General features: G+C 50.1%; 1 protein-coding gene across 2 annotated transcripts in view; it reads left to right on the top strand.

Moving 5' to 3' along the window:
• The window catches only part of Tln1 (talin 1), a 31,098-nt gene that overhangs the window by 1,550 nt on the left and 2,290 nt on the right, over window positions 1–27,258 (top strand). Inside the window, exons 1-51 of one of the 2 annotated variants that reach the window (XM_031377204.1) lie at window positions 2,899–3,019; window positions 4,534–4,696; window positions 4,926–5,023; window positions 5,327–5,456; window positions 5,545–5,697; window positions 5,887–6,029; window positions 6,123–6,250; window positions 6,930–6,990; window positions 7,733–7,837; window positions 8,160–8,315; window positions 9,804–9,905; window positions 10,050–10,126; window positions 10,735–10,915; window positions 11,065–11,178; window positions 11,292–11,400; window positions 11,570–11,778; window positions 11,915–12,013; window positions 12,948–13,115; window positions 13,301–13,595; window positions 14,184–14,350; window positions 15,118–15,246; window positions 15,413–15,529; window positions 15,615–15,728; window positions 15,912–16,046; window positions 16,200–16,328; window positions 16,472–16,574; window positions 16,663–16,871; window positions 17,191–17,310; window positions 17,470–17,667; window positions 17,831–17,970; window positions 18,153–18,246; window positions 18,331–18,420; window positions 18,533–18,655; window positions 20,007–20,150; window positions 20,569–20,730; window positions 20,942–21,082; window positions 21,172–21,353; window positions 21,521–21,653; window positions 21,985–22,086; window positions 22,167–22,337; window positions 22,429–22,578; window positions 22,683–22,784; window positions 22,861–22,980; window positions 23,823–23,969; window positions 24,081–24,247; window positions 24,355–24,538; window positions 24,626–24,751; window positions 24,848–24,964; window positions 26,118–26,303; window positions 26,390–26,497; window positions 26,928–27,033. In XM_031377204.1, the coding sequence (XP_031233064.1) occupies window positions 4,567–4,696; window positions 4,926–5,023; window positions 5,327–5,456; window positions 5,545–5,697; window positions 5,887–6,029; window positions 6,123–6,250; window positions 6,930–6,990; window positions 7,733–7,837; window positions 8,160–8,315; window positions 9,804–9,905; window positions 10,050–10,126; window positions 10,735–10,915; window positions 11,065–11,178; window positions 11,292–11,400; window positions 11,570–11,778; window positions 11,915–12,013; window positions 12,948–13,115; window positions 13,301–13,595; window positions 14,184–14,350; window positions 15,118–15,246; window positions 15,413–15,529; window positions 15,615–15,728; window positions 15,912–16,046; window positions 16,200–16,328; window positions 16,472–16,574; window positions 16,663–16,871; window positions 17,191–17,310; window positions 17,470–17,667; window positions 17,831–17,970; window positions 18,153–18,246; window positions 18,331–18,420; window positions 18,533–18,655; window positions 20,007–20,150; window positions 20,569–20,730; window positions 20,942–21,082; window positions 21,172–21,353; window positions 21,521–21,653; window positions 21,985–22,086; window positions 22,167–22,337; window positions 22,429–22,578; window positions 22,683–22,784; window positions 22,861–22,980; window positions 23,823–23,969; window positions 24,081–24,247; window positions 24,355–24,538; window positions 24,626–24,751; window positions 24,848–24,964; window positions 26,118–26,303; window positions 26,390–26,497; window positions 26,928–27,033 (6,874 nt within the window). In that variant the 5' untranslated portion in view covers window positions 2,899–3,019; window positions 4,534–4,566. Of the gene's footprint in view, window positions 1–2,898; window positions 3,020–4,533; window positions 4,697–4,925; window positions 5,024–5,326; window positions 5,457–5,544; window positions 5,698–5,886; window positions 6,030–6,122; window positions 6,251–6,929; window positions 6,991–7,732; window positions 7,838–8,159; window positions 8,316–9,803; window positions 9,906–10,049; window positions 10,127–10,734; window positions 10,916–11,064; window positions 11,179–11,291; window positions 11,401–11,569; window positions 11,779–11,914; window positions 12,014–12,947; window positions 13,116–13,300; window positions 13,596–14,183; window positions 14,351–15,117; window positions 15,247–15,412; window positions 15,530–15,614; window positions 15,729–15,911; window positions 16,047–16,199; window positions 16,329–16,471; window positions 16,575–16,662; window positions 16,872–17,190; window positions 17,311–17,469; window positions 17,668–17,830; window positions 17,971–18,152; window positions 18,247–18,330; window positions 18,421–18,532; window positions 18,656–20,006; window positions 20,151–20,568; window positions 20,731–20,941; window positions 21,083–21,171; window positions 21,354–21,520; window positions 21,654–21,984; window positions 22,087–22,166; window positions 22,338–22,428; window positions 22,579–22,682; window positions 22,785–22,860; window positions 22,981–23,822; window positions 23,970–24,080; window positions 24,248–24,354; window positions 24,539–24,625; window positions 24,752–24,847; window positions 24,965–26,117; window positions 26,304–26,389; window positions 26,498–26,927; window positions 27,034–27,258 lie in introns of those variants that run through there. The other variant, XM_031377203.1, reaches the window with a different exon arrangement.

Here is a 27,258-nt window from a genome sequence, read left to right as displayed (position 1 = left end):
GAAACACTGTCAACTTAATGATGACAGTTTGACTCTAGAGCCTCCCTCATTCTCCACACACTGCCATCTCTCCGTCTCTTTGCCCTCCCTGGTCCCACATCGCACACCTTTATACTTCCTTACAGATACTGCCGTGGTATTTAGCTCTTCAGCCCCCCCACCCCCGGCTGTCTGTCTGAACCATTTTCCATCCTCTCTCCAGGCCTCTTCGTCTGCACATCCTACTTTACTTCATGTCGCTCAAACCTGAGCTTTCCTGTCAGCGGAAAGCACTTTCTCATTCTTGCATACCACCTGGTCAGCTGCTGAATACCCTCCTCCCTGCTCTTCCTATGTGTACCCCCTGGTTTCTGAGCCTCCTTTAACTTCAAGGTCCAGTTGTGGATCCCCTTCCCCCACCCCCCAACAGAAAAGAGGAAATGATACCCAAAGAGGAAACTTGGTCTTACTGATCCCACGCCCAGCCAGGCCACTGACCACACCCCCATGTCACTCCCAGCTTGACCCTGCCACTGACCACAGCAGTGTCCCCTCCCCAGCCTGTTTCAGCAGCTGGCCCCTCCCCATGCTGCCTCTCCTCCCAACCCAGCGTTGCATAGACGCTGTCAGTGTTCTCTCATTCTCCCCCCTCTCGTCTAATTTAGCTGCTTACCACATCCCTAGCTCTTCTGAAGCTCCTGACCCGGCCTCTGGCCTCACTCTGTCATCCCCAATTTAGTCAGCATCCATGGACTCATGCTTCTCCCTCCCCACCTGGCTCAGTCGCTCATCGTGTGTCTGTTCTCTACCATCAGCTCCCGGTCTTTTTTCCACACCCTGTCATCCCCAGTCACAGCCTGATATTGTCAGTAATTCCACCTCTGTGCCCCTGCCTGCAAAGACTTCACATCACATCCTCCCCCCCACGGCTTCATCTGCACACTCTAACTTAGTCCCATCTCCTTCCCTGGTTTGTTAAACTGAAGCTGTCTAGTCTGGTCGTAGGAAGCTGACTTTGGCCTCGGCTTTCTGAGACTTGACAGAAGAGGCTTGTCTGGCAGTTCCACTTTTCTTCTGAGTGGCAGCTTCCTCTCCATACTGCTTTAACTCTGGCTTTTCTATCTCTTACACTAATACAGTCTCCTCCTAACTTGGCTCCAAAGTTGCCCTAAAACCCAGTTCTGGGGATGTCCCTGTTTAAAGCTTCCTTGGCCTCCTGTTCCCCTCCAGTCAGTTAGGTTCCTCATACTACTCTCTCCACTTTTGCCTCTCCATCTTAACCCTGACTTCCCCACCGCTGCTCCCTTGCAGGTGCCCTGTGCTTCAGCCAGCTTGCCTACCCACTTTCCTGGGTATTCCTCCACGATTTCCTGCCTCTCCACCTTTGCTAATGCTATTCTCTGTGCCTGGGACGATACCTTTGACTCATCTTCGACTGACCTAATGGAGAGCTTGGGCTTTGGAGGCAGAGAGACCTGGGTTCGGATTTTGTCTTCACAGCTTATTATTTGGACAAGTCCTTTGGAAAAGTATTTAACATTCTGGAGCCTCTGTTTTCTAATCTGTAAAAATGTAGATAATGACACCTACCTTGCAGGGTTGTTGTAAGGATTAACTGAAATTACGTATGTATATAATGAATATAATTGACATAGTCAATAAATGACACATCGCTGTTACTTCTTATTATCTTCATGTTTTTCAACTCTAACTTCAAATGATAACTTTCTTGGATCCTTCACTCCCCCTTCCCTATCCTACAGGGCTCTGTTTTCTGAGTGTACACATTTGGCTCCTCTCACAGCCTGATTCTGTTGTAACTCTGTATTTAGCTTTTCCACCCACCTAGAAGGCTGGCAACCTAAAGAAAGCAAAGTCTAGTCTTACTCGTGCTTCCTGGCCACTGAAAGTTTGGCCTAGGGCCTTCTCACCATGGGCTGTACAGAATGCATGGAGGGATTCCCACCATGGGCCATACAGCAGGCATGGAGGGATTCCCAAAGGCGCATAATGGAAGGAGAGATGCTGGGAGCCAGCAGTGGGGCTGGTGCACTGTGGGGAAGCTGTGTGTGTATATGCTACTTACAAAAGATCTTTGTAGGGGCTGTGAAACCAGACAAAATCTGTATAGAGACAGCACAGGCAGTTTTATGGGAGGGAGTCCTGTGTATAAGCTAAGGGACCTTGGTGTAGAATGAGAATACATGTGTGGATATGAAGATAGACCGTGTGTTGGAGGAAGTCAGATGCAGCCCTTCAGCTGCCCAGTCCAGGCTGAAATGAGCTTCCAGCAGCCCGAGGCCGGATATGTCAGTCTCACCCACAAACCCCTCCCCCTCCCAGTGGTTGAGGATTCAGAGGCCAAATTTGGTAACAGACTGAGTGTTATTCCCCCAGCCCTCTTACATTCTGACTGTCTTCAGCTTTCTCTCTCCCTTCGTCCCCTGTAACTCCCTATCTCTCTGTAGTTCGCCCCTGTAGGTACCTGCACTGATGATGTTCTCCGTGTACCCCAAAATTCCTTAGCCCTAGTATACTTGCATTCCATTCCTTGCTGGGATTTGACCTCCTGTCCTCCACCCCCCTCCAATTGCCCAATGCCTCTGGAATGCATCTCAGGAATGTATTGAGGGAGGAGGAGTTCTCTGGGAAGGGGACATGGAGGGGGTGTTGTTGCTCTTCATAAAACATGATTAAAAGGGACCAGAGTTCTCAGATCAAGACGGGAAGCAGGTAGCTTCTACTCATAGTTCTCGGGTTCTTGTTCTTTACCACTGCTAGTCCTGACTCAGTGTCCAATTCCTTGACTTCCTTTACTCTCAGTTAATTGTGTAGATAGCTACTCAGCCTGGAGGAGGGCAGGCATGACTCAACTCTCTTATCTGGATCTTACCAGAGGAAGAAGTGGGTATCCATATGTCCGGAGGAAATGGGGGCGGAGGGGCACACATGCAGTTTCAGCTTCTGCTGAAGTCCTTCAGTCCTGCTCTGGTTCCTTGGACTCGTGCTTCTCTGACCAGCCCTCACTCTCCAAAGCCAGGTCTGTCCCACTGCAGAGTCTGGGGCTGAGGGGGCTGGGAGGTCCTCTCATTTGGGGTAAAGATGGAGAACAAGCTATGCTGCTTTCTTTGTAATCCTGAGCTATGTATATGGTCAGAAATTTTCTCCTAGTCATTGGTCCTAGTATTTCCTACATCTAGGTCTGGTTTCTGTCAAGGCTTTCCCACTCCATCTTTCCCAATCTCTTTTTCCTCTGCCCCTTCCTAATTGAGCTGGTTCTCAAATGCCCTCTGTATTGTGATACCTGCCTGTTTCCTAGTCTTTCTCCTAGTCCTGCTTACCCCCCTGGACTAGCCGTTTGTCAGGTGAGGAATGGGGAGGCTGCATCCCTCTCTTTTTAGTTAAGAGGCACCTAGTCCCTAACCACACTGGATCACATTATCAGCTGCTAGGCAGACCTGTCGTCTTGGGTCTGTGTACTACATGGTGGCTGAAAGGTAGAGGAAAATGGGCTTGGCCTTGCAAATGCTGAGCTTTGCTGAGAACATCATCTGCTACCCAGTTAAGGTGGGGGCAGTCTGGGGAGGACATGGTGATGAAGAGTGCAAGAGATGGCAGTATAGCTTGAGTCTCAGTGGCTACACTGTTGGTCTTGCTTGCCTTGAAACTTTCTCCTCTCCAACAAGTATTGGTTAGGTCATTTCTGAGGTCTCTAGACAGGGAACCATAATTCTGTGGTGACTGCACAGCTCATTGGGAAGTCCTACGTGTACCATTCAGGTTGTAAGAAACCAGGGACAAAAGTAGGTCTCCCCGACATGCTAGCCACAGGCAGTTTGTAGGATTCAGGAGCCCCTGGGATGCTGTATATTGCCAAGAAGAAGGCAAAAGCTGTAAGAGGGAAAGTCACATGATGGGTCAGGGCAGTGCTCTGAAATCCCTGGACAGAATGGAGACAAAGAAAAGGAAAAAACTGACCCTGGAAAAGTTAAAAACAAACAACAACAAAAAAACAAGGCAGAGGCGGGGTTGGGAAAGAGGTGAGCAGAAACAAGAGGCCCAAGGTACTTGGAACCAGAGAGGCACAAATTCCAGTGGTGCAGACAGGACAGTGTCCTCAGGTGACACTGCATTTCAGGCCTGCTATTGTACTCTAGAGACCAGCTTCTCTCTGCAGTGTCTTAAATGATCTAGACTGGTCCATTTGATGTAAGTAATATTTCACCTTTTGAAATTATTAAGTAGGACAAAACAGCTTACTATTATTTTCGGTTATGGTGATTCCCTTAAAAATCCTCAACTCTGCCGGGCGATAGTAGCGCACACCTTTAATCCCAGCACTCGGGAGACAGAGGCAGGCAGATTTCTGAGTTCGAGGGCAGCCTGGTCTACAGAGTGAGTTCTAGGACAGCCAGGGCTACACAGAGAAACCCTGTCTTGAAAAAACAAGCAAGCAAACAAACAAAACAAAACAAAAAAAACAAAACAAAAAAATCCTCAACTCTGAGGCACTCCCATGAAGATGTATTCTAATGCTCTGATGCTACTGACCAGGGATCACCAGGCTGAAGAGCAAAAGCTGCCACCATGGTTGCACTTTCGCTGAAGATCAGCATTGGGAATGTGGTGAAGACAATGCAGTTTGAGCCATCTACCATGGTGTACGACGCCTGCCGCATGATTCGTGAGCGGATCCCAGAGGCCCTGGCTGGCCCTCGTGAGTCTGACTACTGAGGTGGTGGGGGGCAGGAATCCTCCATTCCTCATTCTCTTGATCTTGAGCAGTGTCCCCATTGTATTCTAAGTTCCTCACCTTATAGGCCTATGCTCCAAGGTTTCCTTTCCTCTTTAAGTCCAAGGTCATGGGAGAAAATAATGTGCAATGTATAGCTGTATGGCCACGGTGAAGTTTTTTTAAGTCTAAGGTGATGTACCATCTCTTTTAGCCAGCGACTTTGGGCTATTTCTGTCAGATGATGACCCCAAGAAAGGCATCTGGCTAGAGGCTGGGAAGGCTTTGGACTACTACATGCTCCGAAGTGGGGTGAGCGACTCCATCACTGACCGTCCACGTGCTCTGTGTGCTGGCTCACTTGTTCCCAGCACCCATGTTGCTCTCTGCCCCTCTCTCTCTTCCTTCCTCATACTAGTTCCTTCGCCCAACCCTGGGCTTTTTACATACCAGGCTAGCACACCCCTGTACACCCATGTGACTTTCTGACACAGGCATTCAAAACACCATCCTTTTGGATGAACCACCATAGCCTTCCATTTCCTTTCCTTCCCCTTGGCTGTATAAAGGGAACTAGTTTAAATAGGCCCCAGCCACCTCTCCCTGCCCCAACAGGACACCATGGAGTATAGAAAAAAACAGAGACCCCTGAAGATCCGGATGTTAGATGGGACTGTGAAGACTATCATGGTGGATGACTCCAAGACTGTCACAGACATGCTCATGACTATCTGTGCCCGAATTGGTAAGGGGTCTCGGTAGGGCCAAGAGGTTTCAACTCTGTCAAAAGACTTTTGTGGTCAGGGAGTTGGCAAACCATCCCTTTTCCCTAGGTATCACCAACCATGATGAGTATTCACTGGTTCGAGAGCTGATGGAAGAAAAGAAAGATGAGGGGACAGGGACACTGAGAAAAGACAAGACCCTGTTGCGAGATGAAAAGAAGATGGAGAAACTAAAGCAGAAGTTGCACACAGACGATGAGTGTAAGCAGTAGACAGGTCCTGGGAAGTATAGGGGAGAGGAAGGGCAGCCATTTATTTTGTATTTGCCCTGAATCATGGAACTTACTCTTATATAAGGAAAGGCAGGCACTGAAGAAGGGAAACACCCAGACACTGGGCAGCCAGGAGCCATGTGGGTTGGTGCAGAGGGCCCTACACTCTGTGTTGCAGTGAACTGGCTGGACCATGGGCGGACACTGAGGGAGCAGGGAGTGGAGGAGCATGAGACACTGCTGCTGCGCAGGAAGTTCTTCTACTCAGACCAGAACGTGGATTCCCGCGACCCTGTCCAGCTGAACCTCCTCTATGTACAGGTGCGGAGAAGAGTTGGCTGGGTCAGGTGGGGCAAGCCATAGTTAACAGGGATAGCCCTGCACCCATACACTGTTCCCTCTTGTGTTCTCCAGGCACGAGATGACATCCTGAATGGCTCCCACCCTGTCTCCTTTGACAAGGCCTGTGAATTTGCAGGCTTCCAATGCCAGATCCAGTTTGGACCTCACAATGAACAGAAGCACAAGGCTGGCTTCCTTGAGTAAGTGACCCATGTCCTTTACCCTGTTAATGGCTTGGGACCCCATTACCACTGTGACCCAATGGACCTGTCTGCACCCCAAGCCTTCTTCTCTTATTTCCTCTTCAAAGTTTGAGGGCTGACACCCATGGGTCATCACCCTTTGAGCCACCATCGTCCTTTGTCTCCTCACTGGCCCCATCAGACTGGGAATATTCAGTATCTCTGCCCTTTCCCCTGTAACTTGTTTTTGTTTGCTTTAGATTCTCTGAGGAATTTGCTCTATTAGCCAAAGTAAAGTAGGACATTTTCCTTGTGGGGAACATTAAATTTAAAGGGTCCCCAAATCTCATTCACGGGTAGTTCTTAGGATCCAAAGTCTTTGATGAGACTTTCTTAGTTTCCTAAGCGCATGGTCATCCTTGTAGGGAGCTTCCTCTCTTCTTGGCTCCCTCTCTTTCTCACAAAACTAAGCCTCCAGTCTAAGTGTCCTCAGTCCCCTTCCCACAGAAGACACAGGTCACTCAGGAGCTCATTTTGAGTTCCCACTCTTTCAGCAGCCAGTGCAGACCAGTTTCCTCAGTCTCTGTCAGAGATGATACTGTCCTAGACATCTCCTCAAACCTCTAGGCCCACAGTTGATGGCCCACATGCCCCTGATGCTATCCACTCCATGCTGACCCTCCCTTTTCTGGTGTAGCCTGAAGGACTTCCTGCCCAAGGAGTATGTGAAGCAGAAGGGAGAGCGTAAGATCTTTCAGGTGAATGGGGAAAGCGTCTGGGGTGACCTGGGAGCTTGGCTGCTTGACCCCCCTGGCTAGGTGGACCCTACCTCCTCCATCTCTGCTCACCTTGCTTCTGCCCTCCAAGCTGTTCTCCTGCCTGTCTTATGCAAAGAAAGCAGAAGATGTGGATTTCAGTCCCAGCTCATCAGCAGTTTTGCTGTAGAATTTCCATTTTTGGTTTTGCTTTTAGTTTGAGACTGGATCTCACTTTGAGGCCCAGGCTGGCCTCCAAAGCTCAGCAATCCTCTTACCTCAGTCTCCTGAGAATTGGGATTGTGACTATGAGTTACCATGCTTGGCTCAACCTAGTATTTTCCTTGCCTTCCTTCCTTACTCTGTGGAAGCCAGATAGGAGCATCACTGAGCTATTACACCTGAAATTACTGTGAAATGTAATCTTCGTCCACATGTAAAGTATTATCCCCATCCTGAATACTCAGCCCCAAAGGCCTTCTCTTTTGAACCCTGATGGTCCTGGACCTTCCTACTTCTTAACTCTCGAGTCCCATCTGCAAAACATTTGCAAGTTTCTTAACTGCATTTCTTACCTTGTTGCTTCTGCTCCTTAGCCAGCCCACATTGCATCTCCTCACCTTGTGCCTTCCTAAACCCTTCTGTGTGCCCATAATACTCTGTCATTACAGTTAACATCCTAGCTTGACTCCTTCATTGCAGTACTATTCCCACGTGGCTAACTTTCTCCATTTCCTACTTGAAGGCACACAAGAATTGTGGGCAGATGAGTGAAATTGAGGCCAAGGTACGCTATGTGAAGCTGGCCCGTTCCCTCAAGACTTACGGTGTCTCCTTCTTCCTAGTCAAGGTGAGTTCTGACCCTTCTTATGGCCTTCCTTATGTCGAATTCTTGCCGTTTCCTGTCTCCCTGAACTCTTTCGCTCGGCCTTAGACTTTCCCATCATGGCTTCCTTTGACCATGTACATCCTGTCTGTTGTCAATCCTCCATTGCCGTTGCTCCTTCCCTTCCCCAGCTTATGCCTCTGACCCTAGTAGAGCTTTGTCCTGGGCTTGCCCAGGAGCACAGTAGTTTAGCCCTCCTGGCCACCTCAGCATCACCTTGTGGTTCAGAGCTGCTCTGAGCATCTCCCTTTAATGTACAACACCAATCCCAACCTCTGTCTCACAGGAAAAGATGAAGGGGAAGAACAAACTAGTGCCCAGGCTGTTGGGCATCACTAAGGAGTGTGTGATGCGTGTGGATGAGAAGACCAAGGAGGTGATTCAGGAGTGGAGCCTCACCAACATCAAACGCTGGGCTGCCTCTCCCAAGAGCTTCACTCTGGTGGGTGCTGGGAGCAAGTACAAAGGTCTTTGCCCCTCCTGTAGGGTACGGCGCATTGAATACTACTCCTGAACAAAGAGTTATCTATTGTGGGAAGTGGAGGTTAGAGGAGATGGAGAAGCTCTTACAGAATGAAGGGTGTGTAAATGGCTGGGTGATGGATATACTCTTTAAATTCAGTAGAGCTTAAAGACTTACCTCTCTATTGCTGTGATGAAACATGACTAAGGCAGCTTACAGATGCAGGGTTTATGATCACAGTGGGATGAGAGCCCATCACCATCACAGTGTGGAAGGCAGGGCAGCAGGCAGGCATGGAGGCAGGAACAGCCAAGGGCTCCCATTTTAAACTACAAGTAGGAAGCAGAGAGCAAACTGGGAATGCTTAAAGTCTTGAGTTCTCAAAACCTGTCCCCAATGGCATATTTTCTCCAGCAAGGACATACCTTCAAAGCATCCCCAAACAATACAGCCAAGTGTTCTAATGCCTGAGACTGTGGGGCAGAGAATGGGGAGGCATTCAAACTGCCACAGGGTGTTGTAACCTCAGCAGTAGAGCACTGGCCTAGCATATGTAAAGGTGGGAGTTCAGTCCCTAGTACCACAAAAAATAAGTAAAAATGTTGTTGTTGTTTTTGTTTTTTGTTTTTTGTCTTTTTTTTTTTAAAAAAAAAGGAAAGAAAAGCAGGTTGGGTGTAGTCATGTGTATAATCCCAGCACTTAGCTCTCTGAGGTAAAGTGGTTTGCTGCACATTTGAGACTAGGCTGGACCAAATAGTGAGGATCAGACCATCCAGGGCTATTTAGTATCAAAAAGAGGCAAGTAAAATGGAAGTCAACAAAACATAGCTGTACTAGCAAACTGAGGTTACATGAATTGTAAGGAAAAGCTAATAAAAAGACAAGCCTCCCTTCTTTCAGCACCAGCTATTTATGGTGTTCTTTCCCTCTGGTTTTATAGTTTGGAGGTTATGAGTTGAAAACTGATATCAACTTGATAGAATGCCAGATAATGAAAATAGAAATAAGAGATGCTGTTTTTCCACTTTGGATCTTTTTGCCAACCTTCAAGGATGGTCATTTAATACACATGTTGACGTCTTCCCAGTCGTATCCTCTGGGGCGGGGTAAAGAGTCTAAATGACATGTGCATGAATCCATAGCAGAGAGACCACTACTCAAGCAAAATAGCCCTCTAAAAGCGGTTGAGCTGGAGAGATGGCTCAGAGGTTAAGAGCACTGACTGCTCTTCCAGAGGTCCTGAGTTCAATTCCCAGCAACCACATGGTGGCTCACAACCATTTGTAATGGGATCTGATGCCCTCTTCTGATATGTCTGACGATATCTGGATGGATGGATGGATGGATGGATGGATGGATGGATGGATGGATGGGTGGGTGGATGGATGGATGGATGGATGGATGTTTCGATGTTTCCACACTGGGTAGATACTTGTCTCCTGCTCAGTCCCCACCCTGTCACTCTAGGACTTTGGGGACTACCAGGATGGCTACTACTCAGTGCAGACAACGGAAGGCGAGCAGATCGCACAGCTCATTGCTGGCTACATCGATATCATCCTTAAGAAGGTAAGTGCTTCCACCCAGCCCGAGCCTTCTCAGGGCCTCTGCTCCCTAAGCCAGTCCTCTAGAAACAGGACCCAAGTTCTAGAACATGGCTGACTGCCTCTTATTTAATGGTCTCAACTCTTCTCCTTTTTTTTCTTCTTACAGAAAAAAAGCAAGGACCATTTTGGGCTGGAGGGAGATGAAGAGTCTACTATGTTGGAGGACTCAGTGTCTCCCAAAAAGTAGGACGGGAGTTGGGCTGGTCCTGTTCCTTGAGTAGGGAAAGTGAAAGCCTGCACGGAACCACTGGGTGTTGGACATCCTTAGACAGTTCGGGCACATTCAGGTGCTTTCAGGCCAGAACAGGTGTTGGCTTCCTTGGAACTGGAGTTCCCTGTGCCTGGAACAGTGGTTGTAAGCTGTCAGGTGTGGGTTCTAGGAACTAAACTCTGGTCCTTGCAAGAGCAGCAGGTGCTGTCACTGCTGAGCCATGGCTGCGACACATGGTTCTTTCAGTAGGCTCAGCCTATAACAAGACTTTATTACCCCCTAGATCAACAGTTCCCAACCTATGGGTCATGACCCATTTGGGGGGAGTTACGTATCATATTACCTGTGTATCAGATGTAAAATACATTTCAGTCTATAACAGTAACAGTATTACAGTTAGGAACTAGCAATGAAATAATTTTATGGTTGGGCGTTGGAGTTATGGTTGGGGATATTGTTTTGGTATGGTAACCACACCATGAGGAACTGTATTAAAGGGTCACAGCATTAGGAAGGTTGAGAACCACTGCCCTAGATCCTAGGGCTGCAGAGGTATTGCAATTGTTTATCGTGTCTCCAGGTCGACCGTCCTTCAGCAGCAATATAACCGAGTGGGGAAAGTGGAGCACGGCTCTGTGGCTCTACCAGCCATCATGCGCTCTGGAGCCTCTGGTCCTGAGAATTTCCAAGTGGGGAGCATGCCACCTGCCCAGCAACAGATCACCAGTGGCCAGATGCACCGAGGACACATGCCACCTTTGGTAAGAATGCTCCCACCTCTGCCATGGCACACAGGTCCCTGTCCTAAGTGTCACGAGTAAGCAGCCTTTTATACTCATCCTCCCAGCCTCTTCCTTCATCTTCTCAACGTTCCATTCTGGTCTCTGTTACTCTGCTCCCTGTCTTTTAGACTTCAGCCCAGCAGGCGCTCACTGGAACCATTAACTCCAGCATGCAGGCTGTGCAGGCTGCCCAGGCTACTCTTGATGACTTTGATACTCTACCCCCTCTTGGCCAAGATGCTGTGAGTATGGGGTAGAAAAAAAGCCAAGTGCTTTCAGGCTGGGACTCGAAGGAATAGAGAGGGTAGTTAAACCAGAGCAGACCCTAAACCAAGGTTTTGCCTTTGTCTCTCAGGCCTCCAAAGCTTGGCGTAAGAACAAGATGGATGAATCAAAGCATGAGATCCACTCCCAGGTAGATGCCATCACAGCTGGCACTGCCTCCGTGGTAAACCTGACAGCAGGTAGGCTGGATGCCAACCTGTGTATGTGTGAAGGGGCGGGAGAGCAGGGGTGCACAGCATAGTGTGTGGTGTGACTCGCTGTGGCAGGTTGTGGGTGTGTCCGTCTCTGACTGCAGTGGTGCTTCCTCCCCTTTCCATCTCAGCCTCTCCCTCCGCTTTCTGTCTCTAGGAGATCCTGCAGAGACAGACTACACAGCAGTGGGCTGTGCAGTCACCACCATCTCTTCCAACCTGACGGAGATGTCCCGTGGGGTGAAGCTGTTGGCTGCCCTGCTGGAGGATGAAGGTGGCAATGGCCGGCCCCTTCTGCAAGCAGCAAAGGGCCTTGCAGGGGCAGTGTCAGAACTGCTTCGCAGTGCTCAGCCCGCCAGCGCTGAGGTCAGAGGCCGCTGGGCTGTGGTGAGGGTGGACACAGGGTTCCACCCCAAGAAGGAAGTGTGACCCAGGAGCTAGTGAGACTTGTGGGCATATGGCCAGCGTCAAGCAGCTTCTGACAGGTGTCCACTCTCCACAGCCCCGTCAGAACCTGCTGCAGGCAGCTGGGAACGTGGGCCAGGCCAGTGGGGAGCTGTTGCAGCAAATCGGGGAAAGTGACACTGACCCCCACTTCCAGGTTGGTGATAAACCCAGCTCCCAGAGCCCCCACTCCTAGGAGGTGATCTCTGATCCAAAATCTAGAGTTTGGTCCCTCTTTCTGTGAATTGACCTATCCAAACCAGCCCAATCATGTTTCCAGATATGATACTGAGAACTTTAGTACTGTGGGGGTGAGAATTCAGAACAAATATGATCTCCTGGTTCAATTTGATGATGTTCTTAGCCCTGATTTCCCTGTACATAGTCACGGCCCCAGCTTTAAGCTATCTCAACACACCCCCTGCCCCACTGAGGATGATGTTCCTCTAGCTGCCCCCTTCCCTTCCCCCACCCTAGCCAAGTTGCCTCAGCTGACTTTTCACCCTGGATTTCCCATACAGATGTGTGTACCCAGAGGGGCTGGGGCTCCATCTTCCCCCGATTCCCCTACGGTAACGGTCTCTGGCCTGGGCCTTCCCAGCTTGGTCCTCTCTGAGCCGCATACACTCGCTTCCATACCTCTTCCTCAGGGGAACAGACATGATGGGAGATGGGGAGGCCTAGACTGACAGGGTTGAAGAAAAGAGATCAGATAGGGTAGGACAGGGTCTTGCTCCCAAACCTGCAGATGACTCCTTGCACACTGAGATTGAGCAGCACAGAGACATGAAGTGCACATCCCATTGCACCACCTACTCCTCCCTCCCCATCACTGTCCGAGTGTATCCGCCTCATGCTTCTCTCCCTTTGGTATAGTTCTGTTTCTGTTGGTGAGGGTTTGTTCTCGGTGAGTGTCTCTCCTTCTGGGTGCTCAAGGTAGAGGGGCTTGGGATAGGTTCTAAATGCTTGTGCATATTCTTCCTCTGATTGGAGTCAGTGGGAATAATGAAGCAGCTTAAGCCTATGAGAAGTATCCATGGACCCTATGTAAGTTCAGTCTCAGGTCTTACTAGCTGCTTTCTTTCTCACAGGATGTTCTGATGCAGCTAGCAAAAGCAGTGGCAAGTGCTGCAGCTGCCCTGGTCCTCAAGGCCAAGAGTGTGGCCCAGCGCACAGAGGATTCCGGGCTTCAGACCCAAGTTATTGCTGCAGCTACACAATGCGCTCTATCCACTTCCCAACTAGTGGCCTGTACCAAGGTGAGCCCAGATTTGTTGTCTTCTTTGTGTCTGAATAATATTTTCAACATACATACACAAACCTCTCATTCTATCTCTGACTCTTGAGGCCTCAGCACCCATCCCGGTGACTACTGTGAAAACCACAAAGACCCATCTCACAGCTTCTTTCTCTTGCCTGCATGTCTGAAATTCTTTTCCCATAGGTGGTAGCACCTACAATCAGCTCACCTGTCTGCCAAGAACAGCTGGTAGAGGCGGGACGACTAGTGGCCAAAGCTGTGGAGGGCTGTGTATCAGCCTCCCAAGCAGCTACAGAAGATGGACAGCTGTTGCGAGGGGTAGGAGCAGCAGCCACAGCTGTCACCCAGGCCCTCAATGAGCTGTTGCAGCATGTGAAGGCCCATGCCACAGGAGCTGGGCCTGCCGGTCGATACGACCAAGCCACTGATACCATCCTCACTGTCACTGAAAATATCTTCAGCTCCATGGGCGATGCTGGTAAGAGTACTCACCTCTAGGGAGGCAAAAGCCCCAGGAGGGATACCCCAAGCCGATTGGGCATCTACCTTCCCGATCCGGCCACCCAGCCTCTGAGGATCAGCACAGTGGCCTTTCTAGCTGTATAACTCTGGGCTCATTGTTAAATCTAGAGCCTCCACTTCCCCATTGGTAACACAGAAGTATAAGCCTTGTTCTGTTTTCCTTGGAGCATTTTAAAAAAGATACCAAGTTATGCACAGTAGTAGGTGGCAAGTTGCATGGTTAAGAAGAGCTAGCGAGGCTTGTAAACAAGGAACTTCTTACCCCACATCATTCAAAGAAGACTGCCTCATCCTCTGAAGGCATGTTCTAGAAATACTAGCTGGAAGGAAACTGGCTCTTCCTCTCATGGGAACTCACCGGGAGATATGTCCTCTTGAGATCTTAACCCAGAAACCTGGACTTCAGAGGAAATCATTTGAGACCTTTGCCAGTTTCTTCTCTGTTTCTGAAAGCCCAGACTACACTGTGTATCCCACTCAACCCTCCTCCCTATCCTCTTTCAGTGTCTCTGGCTTTCTCACTTGAGGCTCTCCTGTGTTCTAGGGGAGATGGTACGACAGGCCCGCATCCTGGCCCAAGCCACCTCAGACCTGGTCAATGCTATCAAGGCCGACGCTGAGGGGGAGAGTGATCTGGAAAACTCTAGAAAGCTCCTGAGTGCTGCCAAGATCCTTGCTGATGCCACTGCCAAGATGGTAGAGGCGGCCAAGGTACAAAGCAGTTTTCTGTACAGACCCTAAACTGGGCCCTGAAGGGAAGTGGAAATAGAGATCCAGATGGGACCTTGTCTGATGGGATGACCCCAGAAAAGCAGGAAGTAGAAAAGACTAGGTAAGGAAATTGGCAGGAAGGTCCTGGCCCCAGCCTGCGGGTGGGCTACCAACCAAGCCACTGTGACTCACAGTGGACTCTGACCATAGGGCTCCACATTCTTTTTCTTCTTTATGTTGAAGGTCTGTTGTTCCCCATTTCCCTTGTATTGTTACCACAGCTGCTCAGTATGTGTCCTTGGTCCCCTGTGAAGGCAGGTAGCCTTTTGGTTCAGAGGTTTCCACTAGCCATACAGAATAGGATCACATTAGACATTAACACTCAAGGTGTAAAGACCATCAGAAGGGATCACCAAAGGTCCCCTGAGCTTTGCAACTGCTGCAGATTCCTGAGATCCCTTCCCCAGAGAAAATCTTCGCCTTCCCAGGCCATCCTGTCCACACTAAGTTAATCACACTGAGAGGTCTGTAGGACAGGCATAGTTCCCGTGAAAGATTCACATCCTAGTGGAAATGAAGTACCCTGGGACCCCAGCAACTTATCCTTTCTGGAACATTTTTCAGCTCTCAGCAGTTAAAGCCTCCGTGAAGGTAATTCAAAATCAGGTCAGGAAAGCAAATGAGCTTTAAACTGGATTTAGAGGAGTCAGAAAAGAGTGTGTTTTGAATTCAAAGTGATGATGCATGATGACTGTGTCTCCTCTCAGGGAGCAGCTGCCCACCCTGACAGTGAGGAGCAGCAGCAGCGACTCCGTGAAGCAGCTGAGGGGCTTCGCATGGCCACCAATGCAGCTGCACAGAATGCCATCAAGAAGAAGTTGGTGCAGCGCCTGGAGGTGAGGCTGATGGTCTGGGCAGGGGCCAGGGAGGATAAATGTGTAGATATAGTGGGAGGGGTGCCAGGAATGGATTGGTCAGGCCAGTGTTTGCTTAGGGTGTAATGAGGGCCTGGTAGGCTGGGGCCTGGGAATGCCTGGTCCTCTAATTACTCTGTCCTCCCAGCATGCAGCCAAACAAGCTGCAGCCTCTGCTACGCAGACCATCGCTGCAGCCCAACATGCAGCTTCTGCCCCCAAGGCCTCTGCGGGCCCCCAGCCCCTATTGGTGCAGAGCTGTAAGGTATGTCTCCAAGAGGCATGTGGGAGTGGGGAGGAATGAGAAGAGGGGTTCCAGAACATGGAACTCATGACATTTCGACCTTCAGGCTGTGGCAGAGCAGATTCCATTGCTGGTGCAGGGTGTCCGAGGAAGCCAAGCTCAACCTGACAGTCCTAGTGCTCAGCTCGCCCTCATTGCTGCCAGCCAAAGCTTCCTGCAGGCAAGACATGCTACTTCTAAGACAAGATCCTTCTCCCATGTCTCCATGGCCTTAAATTTCCCACAACCTGAATATCTGCTATTAGCCAAAACGAAACCTTAGTGCTTACTATATCCTGACCAGTGTCTGTTCAAAGCTAGAGGGAAGATGATGTACCTCATTTGCATATGTGTTCTCCAACAGCCAGGTGGGAAGATGGTGGCAGCGGCAAAAGCCTCAGTGCCAACAATTCAGGACCAGGCTTCAGCGATGCAGCTGAGTCAGTGTGCAAAGAACCTAGGCACTGCCCTGGCAGAGCTCCGTACTGCTGCCCAGAAGGTATGGCAGCCATTTCTAGCCATGGAACATAAGGAGGGTGCTTCACGTAAATGCCTAGGATGGGGGAGAAGTCGTACAGAGCAGCCTCTAAGATAGATGACTGTAAGCCGAGGCCCAGGACTACACCGTAACCTCTGCTGCTCACTGCCACAGGCTCAGGAGGCATGTGGACCTTTGGAGATGGACTCTGCACTGAGTGTCGTACAGAATCTAGAGAAAGACCTACAGGAAATAAAAGCTGCAGCTCGAGATGGCAAGCTCAAGCCCTTACCCGGGGAGACAGTGAGTAGTCTTACAGTGCCCTCACTCAAACCCTGAACATTTCCTCAGCAGTGCCACTGACACTGCCAGCCTTCCCCAAGAACCTTCTCAGATGCCCCCTCACTTCCTCCTCCACCTGAGCCTTCATCCCCCCTTATCTGCAGATGGAGAAGTGTACTCAAGATCTTGGCAACAGCACCAAAGCAGTGAGCTCTGCCATTGCCAAGCTGCTGGGGGAGATTGCCCAGGGCAATGAGAACTATGCAGGTATGTAGGCAGGACTAGGAAAGTGGACACGGGAGCTTGTGGGGAAGGAGGTTGATAGAGCAAACCTCTGTTCTCTGTGTGTTCCCAGGTATTGCAGCTCGGGATGTAGCAGGTGGACTAAAGTCACTTGCCCAGGCTGCTCGGGGTGTAGCTGCGCTAACATCAGATCCTGCAGTGCAGGCCATTGTGCTTGACACAGCCAGCGACGTTCTGGACAAGGCTAGCAGCCTTATTGAAGAGGCAAAAAAGGCGTCTGGACATCCAGGGGACCCGGAAAGCCAGCAAAGGCTTGCTCAGGTCAGGTGTTGGGAAGGGGCTCCTACCTACCCCTTGCTTAGGTTTCTTCGCAAGACCTGCTCTTCTGCTTCATGTGTTCTCGGGCCAGCTCATAGAAGGTTTTGTTAGACTAAGGCACAAACCTTGCTGAGCAGCATGTTGAGGATGTTTGTGGGTGTTTTGGAATGGGTTATTATTGTTTATGGCCCTAACTTCAGCTGTAAAAGTTCCTCTCTTCTGGTTTTAGTGCCAGGACAGCTGGTTATCTCCTGTGTCCCAGTGTAAAAGGGGGCTCTCCCAAATTATTCTCTTTGGAAACCCTGTTTCTTTCCCACTTCAGGTAGCTAAAGCAGTGACCCAGGCCCTGAACCGCTGTGTCAGCTGCCTGCCTGGCCAAAGAGATGTGGATAATGCCCTACGAGCAGTTGGAGATGCCAGCAAGCGACTCCTGAGTGACTCGGTAGGAGGACTGGGCATGGCTAATGGAAGCCTTTCTGTCTCTGGGCTCATCCTTTGACCCTACTGTCCCAGATCCATACCTTCTCACTGTCCCGGGCTTTGCACCTCTCCCTTCCCGTCATCCCCACTCACCTTTCTGACTTCCCCTCTGACCCTGCAGCTTCCTCCAAGCACTGGGACATTTCAAGAAGCACAGAGTCGATTGAATGAAGCTGCTGCTGGATTAAATCAGGCAGCCACAGAACTGGTGCAAGCCTCTCGAGGAACCCCTCAGGACCTGGCTCGAGCCTCCGGTCGATTTGGACAGGACTTCAGCACCTTCCTGGAAGCTGGTGTGGAGATGGCTGGACAGGCCCCGGTACAAAGGGCCAGAGGGTCTAGTTAAGAGCACAGTATGGTATTCAGGATCTGGGTCTGCTCCTGGTTCCTTCATCTCTAGTCTAATAGAACTTGAATATTTGGGAAAGGAGATCCTTTTAGAGTCAGATATGACAGAATAATGTGTGTCTTCTCTTTCACAGAGCCAGGAGGACCGAGCCCAGGTGGTGTCCAACCTGAAGGGCATATCCATGTCTTCAAGCAAACTTCTCCTGGCTGCTAAGGCCTTGTCCACAGACCCTGCTTCTCCCAACCTCAAGAGTCAGCTGGCTGCAGCTGCCCGGTAAGCTGGACCTGGAAAGCCCAGCTCTGGGGACCTATGAGAAGGCCAGAGAGAAGACATTTCAAGAGACACTCGGGGCTTAGCAGTAGTAAAGCAAAAAATATATATATACAATCCCATGCACGTGGGACTCAGGAAAGATGACCTACTCACTGTGTTCCACACTTCCCTTCCCCAATCAGGGCAGTGACAGACAGCATCAACCAGCTCATCACCATGTGTACCCAGCAAGCACCTGGCCAGAAGGAATGTGACAATGCACTTCGGCAACTAGAGGTGAGTGAGCTTTTAGCATGGGAGCCAGGGCTGGGGAGCCGGGGCTGAGGGAGAGTCAAATTTCATGTCACTTTCTCTACACAGACAGTCCGAGAACTCTTGGAGAATCCAGTCCAGCCCATCAACGACATGTCCTACTTCGGTTGCTTGGACAGTGTTATGGAGAACTCCAAGGTTAGTGGGATGAGGAGCTCCAGAGAGGCTGGGACAGGAAAGGTGATTTAACACTGGGACATTGGTGCTCAGTGGACATGATCAGAACCTCCTGATACCCACTCTTCCTTAGGTCCTAGGTGAGGCCATGACTGGCATCTCCCAAAATGCCAAGAATGGAAATCTTCCGGAGTTTGGAGATGCCATTGCCACAGCCTCCAAGGCTCTCTGTGGCTTCACTGAGGCAGCCGCACAGGTAACTTCCTGAGGTGGACCCAAGAGCAGCTCATACTTCCCACCCATGCATGCCCTTTCTCCCTTTCAAGGCAATAACTCAAGAAGCTAGTGTGAGATCTGGGTCTCCCTCCTGTCGGGTGGTCATCAGTCCAGGTTGCTAATTTTGTTTTGATTACTTGGACCAGCTGTGAGGCTGTTACCCATGCTGCCTGGGATTGAGCCTCAGCTGAGCTACACCCCACCCAGGTGACAGTGGAGGGAGAACAAGCAGATCTCTGAGTTTGAGGCCAGCCTGGTCTATGAAGTGAGTTCCGTGACAGCCAGGACCACCCAGAGAAACCCTGTCTCAACACAACAACAACAAAAATAACAAAAAACTGTCCTGTGGATCTCTTTGTAGCTGTTTTTTCTTTCCTAAAAGCCTGCCATTTTCTCTCACCCTATTCCCTTTGTCCAGTTTTCCCTCTCCCTACTCTGAGCAAGTGGCTTGACTTCTTTTTTTTTTTTTTAATGTGTGTGAGTATTTTGCTAGCATGTATGTCTGTGTACCATGTGAGTGCTTAGTGCTTTAAGAGATGAGAAGATGGTGTCAGATTTCGTAAAACAAGTTATGGTCTTGAGTTACCAAGTGGGTGCTGGGAATTGAACCCAGGTCTTTTACAAGAACTAGTGTTCTTAACTGCTGAGCTGTCTCTCCAGCCCCAGGCTTGACTTCTAAAAATCTTCCTGTTTTTTTGTTCTTCTCTTACTTTTTGAAGTATGAATTAACTACTATGATGTCTTCCCATTATAAAAATAGAAAGCTTTGTATCCATCCGTTGCCAAAGCTCGGTGGTACTGTTGGTGCTGACTGCCGTAACAGCCTCACACTTAGAGGATTGTCTTTTACCTCTTTTTCCTTTTTTACCAGGAGAGTCCTTGGCTGGCCTCAAACTCATATGCAGATGAGGCTCTCCCCATGCACACGCTCCTGCCTCTGTGTGTGCACATATCTTCCATATACTTCTCCTGCCACTTAACAGTGTGCTGCACTAGTAATTTTCATTCTGTGATCCACAGACACACACACTTGTAAACTGAAATGAAGCTCACTAAAAATCTTGGTTTTTTTTGGTTTTTGGTTTTGTTTTTTGGATTTTTTTTTTTTTTTGTCTCCTGGGCATTGGAATTATAGGCAAGCACTACCATACCTAACCTATATACCTTTTTAAATAGGTTCTGAAATATTTGGGTCAGTTTAACAAAATAAGTTTGTTTTAAGCAGGGTAACTGTGGTTTCTTATTACTGCTTCTCGACACGTAGAACTGAGAAAGATAGGTTCTGTTCTCTAACCCCACCGTCCCCTCCACCACTGTTCATTTCTCCTTAGGCAGCATATCTGGTTGGAGTCTCTGACCCCAATAGCCAAGCTGGACAGCAAGGACTGGTGGAACCCACACAGTTTGCCCGTGCAAACCAGGCAATTCAGATGGCCTGTCAGAGTTTGGGGGAGCCTGGCTGTACCCAGGCCCAGGTAATATAAGAGGACAGGTACCATGGGCAAGGCTGAGAAAGGATGGGCAGACTGCAAGAAGAAAGAGGGGGCCGGAAGCACTTGTGAGGGAGGAGAAGGCAGGGACACATCCCCCACCTTCCACAAGTGCTTCTTGCCATGTCTCCTTGTTCTTCCGCATAGCACTGAGGGCATACCCTCTAGAGATACCTGAACCCATTCTCCCACTTGTCCCATTTTGATTTTTCTCTCTTAACATATCTGTTGTCCCTTTATTCCACCTCCATGTCCAGTTCATCTTTGAGCACCTTTTCTCCCAGAGCTCCCGTATAGACTTCCCAAGGAATCATCATTTGTCCTCCACCTCTGAAATGGCTCCCTTAGGTTTGCATTCTTCCTTCCAGCTCTTGTTACAGCTTTTCCATCTCTGTCTCCTCAGGTGTTATCTGCAGCCACTATTGTGGCCAAACACACTTCTGCACTGTGTAACAGCTGTCGCCTGGCTTCTGCTCGGACTGCCAATCCAACTGCCAAGCGCCAGTTTGTACAATCAGCCAAGGAGGTGGCCAACAGTACAGCCAATCTTGTCAAGACCATCAAGGTTCAAGTGTTTGAATTTGCAGCTTCCCTGACCCAAGCCCACCTTCTCTGTCTGAGTCTCCTACTCATTTTCTGGGGTCTTTTGCTAGATTCTCCTATCCTTGCCTATCCAGACTCTTCCAATTCCCTGAGCCCTTGAGGCTGGCCTGGGTCCCACCTTAGTAAGCAGTGTGCCTGCTTACTAAGTCCTAAGACTCCCTGTTCACTTCCAGGCACTAGATGGGGCCTTCACAGAAGAGAACCGTGCCCAGTGCCGAGCGGCCACAGCCCCTCTGCTGGAAGCTGTGGATAACCTGAGTGCCTTTGCCTCCAACCCTGAGTTCTCTAGCATCCCTGCCCAGATCAGCCCTGAGGTGAGGCATTGTAACAGAGAAACCCATGAGCCATTTGTCTTTGTGAGCATAAGTCATGAGACTCACCTCCATCCCTCCTCTCTCCTCAGGGCCGAGCTGCCATGGAGCCCATTGTAATCTCTGCTAAGACAATGTTAGAGAGTGCTGGAGGGCTCATCCAGACAGCTCGAGCATTAGCCGTCAATCCCCGGGATCCCCCACGTTGGTCAGTGCTAGCTGGCCACTCTCGGACTGTCTCAGATTCCATCAAGAAACTTATTACAAGCATGAGGTACTGAGAGTTAGGAAGCATGTATGGCTAGGGACAAATTACGTGGCAGATGACTGAGATGGAATGAGATAGCACACTGTCGGAGGACATTTATTCCAGATTTGGGGGAGGGTAGGATAAGCCTCTAAAGAGATGGTGTTCATGTGGAACGTATGATGTATCTGCAGAGACAAAGCCCCAGGGCAGCTGGAGTGTGAGACAGCCATTGCGGCTCTGAACAGCTGCTTGCGGGACCTAGACCAGGCTTCTCTTGCTGCTGTCAGCCAACAGCTTGCTCCCCGGGAAGGAATCTCTCAAGAGGTGAGGATAAATGTATTCAAGAGTGGAGATTTCAGGCTCAGGGAAGGGTATGTAGGGAGAGAAGGAGTTCAGAGATATCTTTACAAAGGCATTCAAGGGCTGGAATATGCTGGGGCTGGGTAAGGAGTTAGATATGGAGGAAAGCCTGGGGCTGGGGTGTAACTCAGTGGTAGTGCAGGAAGCACACACAAAGCCTTGGCTTCCATGCTCACTCCCATCACGTACACAAACAGTTGGAAGGAAGAATGGGCTTCTGTGCCCCAGAGGCACACTGGGCACAGTGTTACAACGCTACATAGTTACTCAGAGCTGATGGCCGCCTCCTCCCCAGGCTTTGCACACCCAGATGCTCACTGCAGTGCAAGAGATTTCCCACCTCATTGAGCCACTGGCCAGTGCTGCTCGGGCTGAAGCCTCCCAGCTGGGACACAAGGTATGAAAGGAATCATGTGAGAAGGAGTCTGAGAAGATAGGTTAAGAGTACCTCACACTAAACCCAACTTTTTCTTTCAGGTGTCCCAAATGGCCCAGTACTTTGAGCCACTCACCTTGGCTGCAGTAGGTGCTGCCTCTAAGACCCTGAGCCACCCCCAGCAGATGGCACTTCTAGACCAGACTAAAACATTGGCAGAGTCTGCCTTGCAGTTGCTGTACACTGCCAAGGAAGCTGGTGGTAACCCCAAGGTAGGAAGAGGCCCAGGGGTCGGAGAGAGTAATTGTTAGCACAGTCCAGAAAAGCAGGAGCTCCAGGCTTTCTTCCCTCATGTCCCCATAGCAAGCAGCACACACGCAGGAAGCCCTGGAGGAGGCTGTGCAGATGATGACGGAGGCTGTAGAAGACCTGACGACAACCCTCAACGAAGCAGCTAGTGCTGCAGGCGTTGTTGGTGGCATGGTAGACTCTATCACCCAGGCTATCAACCAGGTTAGCGCCTTGGGTACCTGTGGACACAGAGGCTACCCAGAGGAACTCTGGGCACAGAAGCAATGACCCTGACAGTCTTTCTCTGCCTCGTCTTCCTCCCTCAGCTAGATGAAGGACCTATGGGTGAACCAGAAGGTTCATTCGTAGATTACCAAACAACCATGGTGAGGACAGCCAAGGCCATTGCTGTCACTGTTCAGGAGATGGTAAGCTTGGGACGTGAGAGGACTGCCCCTAGAGAGCCAAGCTTGCTCAGAACTTCACTTCTCCCCTCATCACTAGGTAACCAAGTCAAACACCAGCCCTGAAGAGCTGGGCCCTCTTGCCAACCAGCTGACCAGTGACTATGGCAGACTGGCCTCACAAGCCAAGCCTGCAGCTGTGGCTGCTGAAAATGAAGAGGTAAATATGGAGGCCATACTGCCTTCTCTCAGGAGATTCCTGTTCATGGCGCTTGTTCCCATGGCAGCTTCCAGGGCTGTCCCACACTCCCTCCCTCTAGGTAGTCAGACAGAAGGCAGCACACCTTCGAGGCCACTCCATAGAGGGTGAGCAGGGCTGTGTGCACAGAAAGGATCAAAGCCTTCAGTCACAGGTCAGAGGGACGGCTCAGGAGCCACAGTTCTGCCTCTCCAGCCTCTTGGCCCTAGTGAGACCCATGGTGTCTTCCCTGCTGGGCTGAGAGGCTCCTCCCTCCCTAGCACTTCCCTGTGGCAAATTCATGAAGCTTATCCTTGCTTAAGCTCTTGGCTTTTCCTTCCAAGAAAGTGAGTAACTGGATCTTAGTAGGACATGCCTAATACCCAAACCCTCCATAAACCCAGTCTACTCTGATTCAAATAACCAAGCCTAAGCGCGGCTCTCTCTCCTCCCCATGGTGCTTAGCACAGTCCTCACTGTATGGTGCCTTCTCACTATTCCCATGTGAAGGAGGTGACTCCTGATTGAATATGAAAGCAAAAGTTTATTTATTGTTATTAGTGTATACATGTGTGCAATGTGTGTGTGCAGGTGTATACATGTTATAATGCACATTTAGAGGTCAGATGACAACTTGGACTCAGTTTTCTCCTTCACTGTGAGTTCCAGGAATCTAACTCTGGTGATCAGGCTCACACAAGTGTTTTACCCACTGCTCCATCCCACTCCTCCAAGTTTTTGAGCATCCTCAATGGTTCCTCTAGGTGCAGTGGAGGTTCCCGAGACTCCCATAAAATCATCAATGTTCCCTCTGTTATTCACAGATAGGTGCCCACATCAAGCACCGAGTACAGGAGCTGGGCCATGGCTGTTCTGCTCTGGTCACCAAGGCAGGCGCCTTGCAATGTAGCCCCAGTGATGTCTATACCAAGAAGGAGCTCATAGAGTGTGCCCGCAGAGTATCAGAGAAGGTGACTACTGACCTCCTGGGGCTGCATGTCTTTCCCACCTCTGTGTGCCTCCCAACCTGTTTCCTTGTCCTCTCAGGCATGGGTGACTTTTCCATTTCCTTTTGCATATAGGTCTCCCATGTTCTGGCTGCACTCCAGGCTGGGAATCGTGGTACCCAGGCCTGCATCACAGCAGCCAGTGCTGTGTCTGGTATCATTGCTGACCTTGACACCACCATCATGTTTGCTACTGCTGGCACACTTAACCGTGAGGGTGCAGAAACTTTTGCTGACCACCGGTGAGGAGGGAACTGCCCAGAGGGAGGCAGGTTGGCATGGGCCAGCGGAAGACTGGGCTGGAGGGTTGGGACTCTGAGGAAAGCTGACCAGGCTGGGGCCTCTCCAGGGAGGGTATCTTAAAGACAGCAAAGGTTCTTGTGGAGGACACCAAGGTCCTAGTGCAAAATGCAGCTGGGAGCCAAGAGAAGTTGGCACAAGCTGCCCAGTCCTCAGTGGCCACCATTACCCGTCTTGCTGATGTAGTCAAGCTTGGTGCAGCCAGCCTAGGAGCCGAAGATCCCGAAACTCAGGTATCTACCTTGCCTCCCTAGTTCTGTCCAAAGCCTCACTTCCTGTTGCCCCTCCCCCTCACAAAGCAGAGTGCCATCTCCACACAGGTGGTGCTCATCAATGCAGTAAAGGATGTCGCCAAGGCCCTGGGAGACCTCATCAGCGCCACGAAGGCTGCAGCCGGCAAAGTTGGGGACGACCCTGCAGTGTGGCAGCTCAAGAACTCTGCTAAGGTTGGAAGCCGGAGGAGCAAAAGCAGGAGGGATGCTTAATGCACTTCCTCCTGCTTCTAAAAATGATCTCCTCCCCCATTCCACTGCTGCCCTCAGGTAATGGTGACCAATGTGACATCATTGCTCAAGACAGTGAAGGCTGTGGAAGATGAAGCCACCAAAGGGACACGGGCCCTAGAGGCAACCACAGAGCACATACGTCAGGAACTGGCGGTGAGCACAAGCCCAGGGCACTGGGTGATAGACTGTGAGTTGGGCCTCTCCTGCATTCCTCAACACTCTGCTTGCTTATTACCGTACTTCCCACATGACCCCGTCATGTCTCTCTGCTGAGCTATTATCCCTGCCAAAAGGCGCTACTCAAATTTGAGTCTCTCTTCAGTCAGAACCATGACCAGCACTGCTCTCTATTGGCTTTGATATAGGAATATCTGCAAGGCCTTTACCCACAGTAGCTACTCTAGAAAAACTTTTTGCAGCTCACAGAATCAACTAACCAGGCTCATAGGGGCTCCCAGAGATTGAACCAGTAATCGGGGAGCCTGTGTATATGCTCTGCTTGTGTGGCTTAGTGTTCTTTTTGGGATTCCGAACAGTGGGAAGTGGGGATTATCCTGGCTTTTTGGCCAGTTTTGGGGGGACCCTTTTCCTTCTACTGAGTTACCTCATCCAGCCTTACTATGAGGATATGTGCCTAGCCTTTTTTTTTAAAGTTATTTATTTATTTATTTATTTATTTATTTATTTATGTATATGAGTACACTGTAGCTATATAGATGCCAAAGATTTATTTGTTGTTATACATAAGTACACTGTAGCTAACTTCAGATCTCATCACAAGTGGTTGTGAACCACCATGTGGTTGCTGGGATTTAAACTCAGGACCTCTGGAAGAGCAGTCAGTGCTCTTACTCACTGACTAGCTCCGCCATCTAGCTAGCCCCGTGCCTAGTCTTATTATAACTTGATATGTCATCTTCGTATTTGGCTGATATCCCTGGGAGGCCTGCTCCCTTGATCTGGGAGAGAGGGGAAGTGTGGGAGAGCAGCTGGGGGAGAGGAGGGAGAGAAAACTTGTTAAGAGAACACAATAATAAAAAAGAAAAGGAAAATGTGCCGGGCGGTGGTGGCGCATGCCTTTAATCCCAGCACTTGGGAGGCAGAGGCCGGCGGATTTCTGAGTTTGAGGCCAGCCTGGTCTACAGAGTGAGTTCCAGGACAGCCAGGGCTACACAGAGAAACCCTGTCTCGAAAAAACTAAAAAAAAAAAAAAATGCTTTTTGAACACGTGAATGTATGAACTAAGTCATGACTGTCGCCTTCCCGTCTTAGACACTATAAAGTCTTTCTTCTTTTTTCCCAACAGGTCTTCTGTTCCCCAGAGCCGCCTGCCAAGACCTCTACCCCTGAAGACTTCATCCGAATGACCAAGGGTATTACCATGGCAACAGCCAAAGCCGTTGCTGCTGGCAATTCCTGTCGGCAGGAAGATGTCATTGCCACAGCCAATCTGAGCCGACGTGCCATTGCAGACATGCTTCGGGCTTGCAAGGTAGAAGTGCTAGGAGGTGAGGTGGGGAGACTGCAGGGATTCGGGAGGCCTGAAGCTCTAAAGCTAACCTGCTGCTCTGGGGACAGGAAGCAGCTTTCCACCCAGAAGTGGCACCTGATGTGCGGCTCCGAGCCCTACACTATGGCCGGGAGTGTGCCAATGGTTACCTGGAGCTGCTGGACCACGTGCTGCTGGTAAGGAGATGTCGCTCCTCGTCCCCACCTAAGCTCCTCACACCAAAGCCCACCTACCACCTGTTTCCAAATTCATTCTCATTTCCAAACCTCCTGTCTGTGGGACCCCATCGTTCTTACAGTCTTGGCTCCTCCCACTTACATCTTCCTCTTCTCTTGTCTCCTTTTCCCACCTGGCCTCCCCTCTCTACCTTCTCCTCTCATCTCATCACTCCTTGCTTGTCAGCCGGTGAGTAGAGTGTGTTCACTGTGTGTGAGTTCACTGTGTGGAGTGTGATGCACTGTGTGTGTCTGAACAGGACCAGGTGTTTAAGGGCTGTGCTGTGGAGTGCTCTAGGGGCTGGGTTGGGAGCACGGGCTGCCCTGTTTCACAGATGAATGTGAAACCTAGGACTTGCTGCTCTTTGTCATGCACTCTATCCCCACACAGACCCTTCAGAAACCAAACCCAGAACTGAAGCAGCAGTTGACTGGACACTCAAAGCGGGTTGCTGGCTCAGTGACTGAACTCATCCAGGCTGCTGAAGCCATGAAAGGTAAGAAGTAATGAGAGGCAGGTAGGGAAGATAAATTCTTGTCATGGTCCATTCTCTGCTTTCTGGTTGGCTCTGAACTAGCCTGTGCTTCTAATCTTCCTAGGTGAGGTGATGCTAAACCAACTCCCCGGCGCCTCTGACCTCCCTGCCCTGCCTGAGCCTTCTCCTTCTGTCTTCATCTGACCTCCCTGCCCTGCCTGAGCCTCCTCCTTCTGTCTTCATCTG

Source organism: Mastomys coucha, unplaced genomic scaffold, assembly GCF_008632895.1.
Source record: "Mastomys coucha isolate ucsf_1 unplaced genomic scaffold, UCSF_Mcou_1 pScaffold18, whole genome shotgun sequence".
Lineage (NCBI taxonomy): Eukaryota > Metazoa > Chordata > Mammalia > Rodentia > Muridae > Mastomys > Mastomys coucha.
This window is presented reverse-complemented; position numbering and strand designations above follow the sequence as displayed.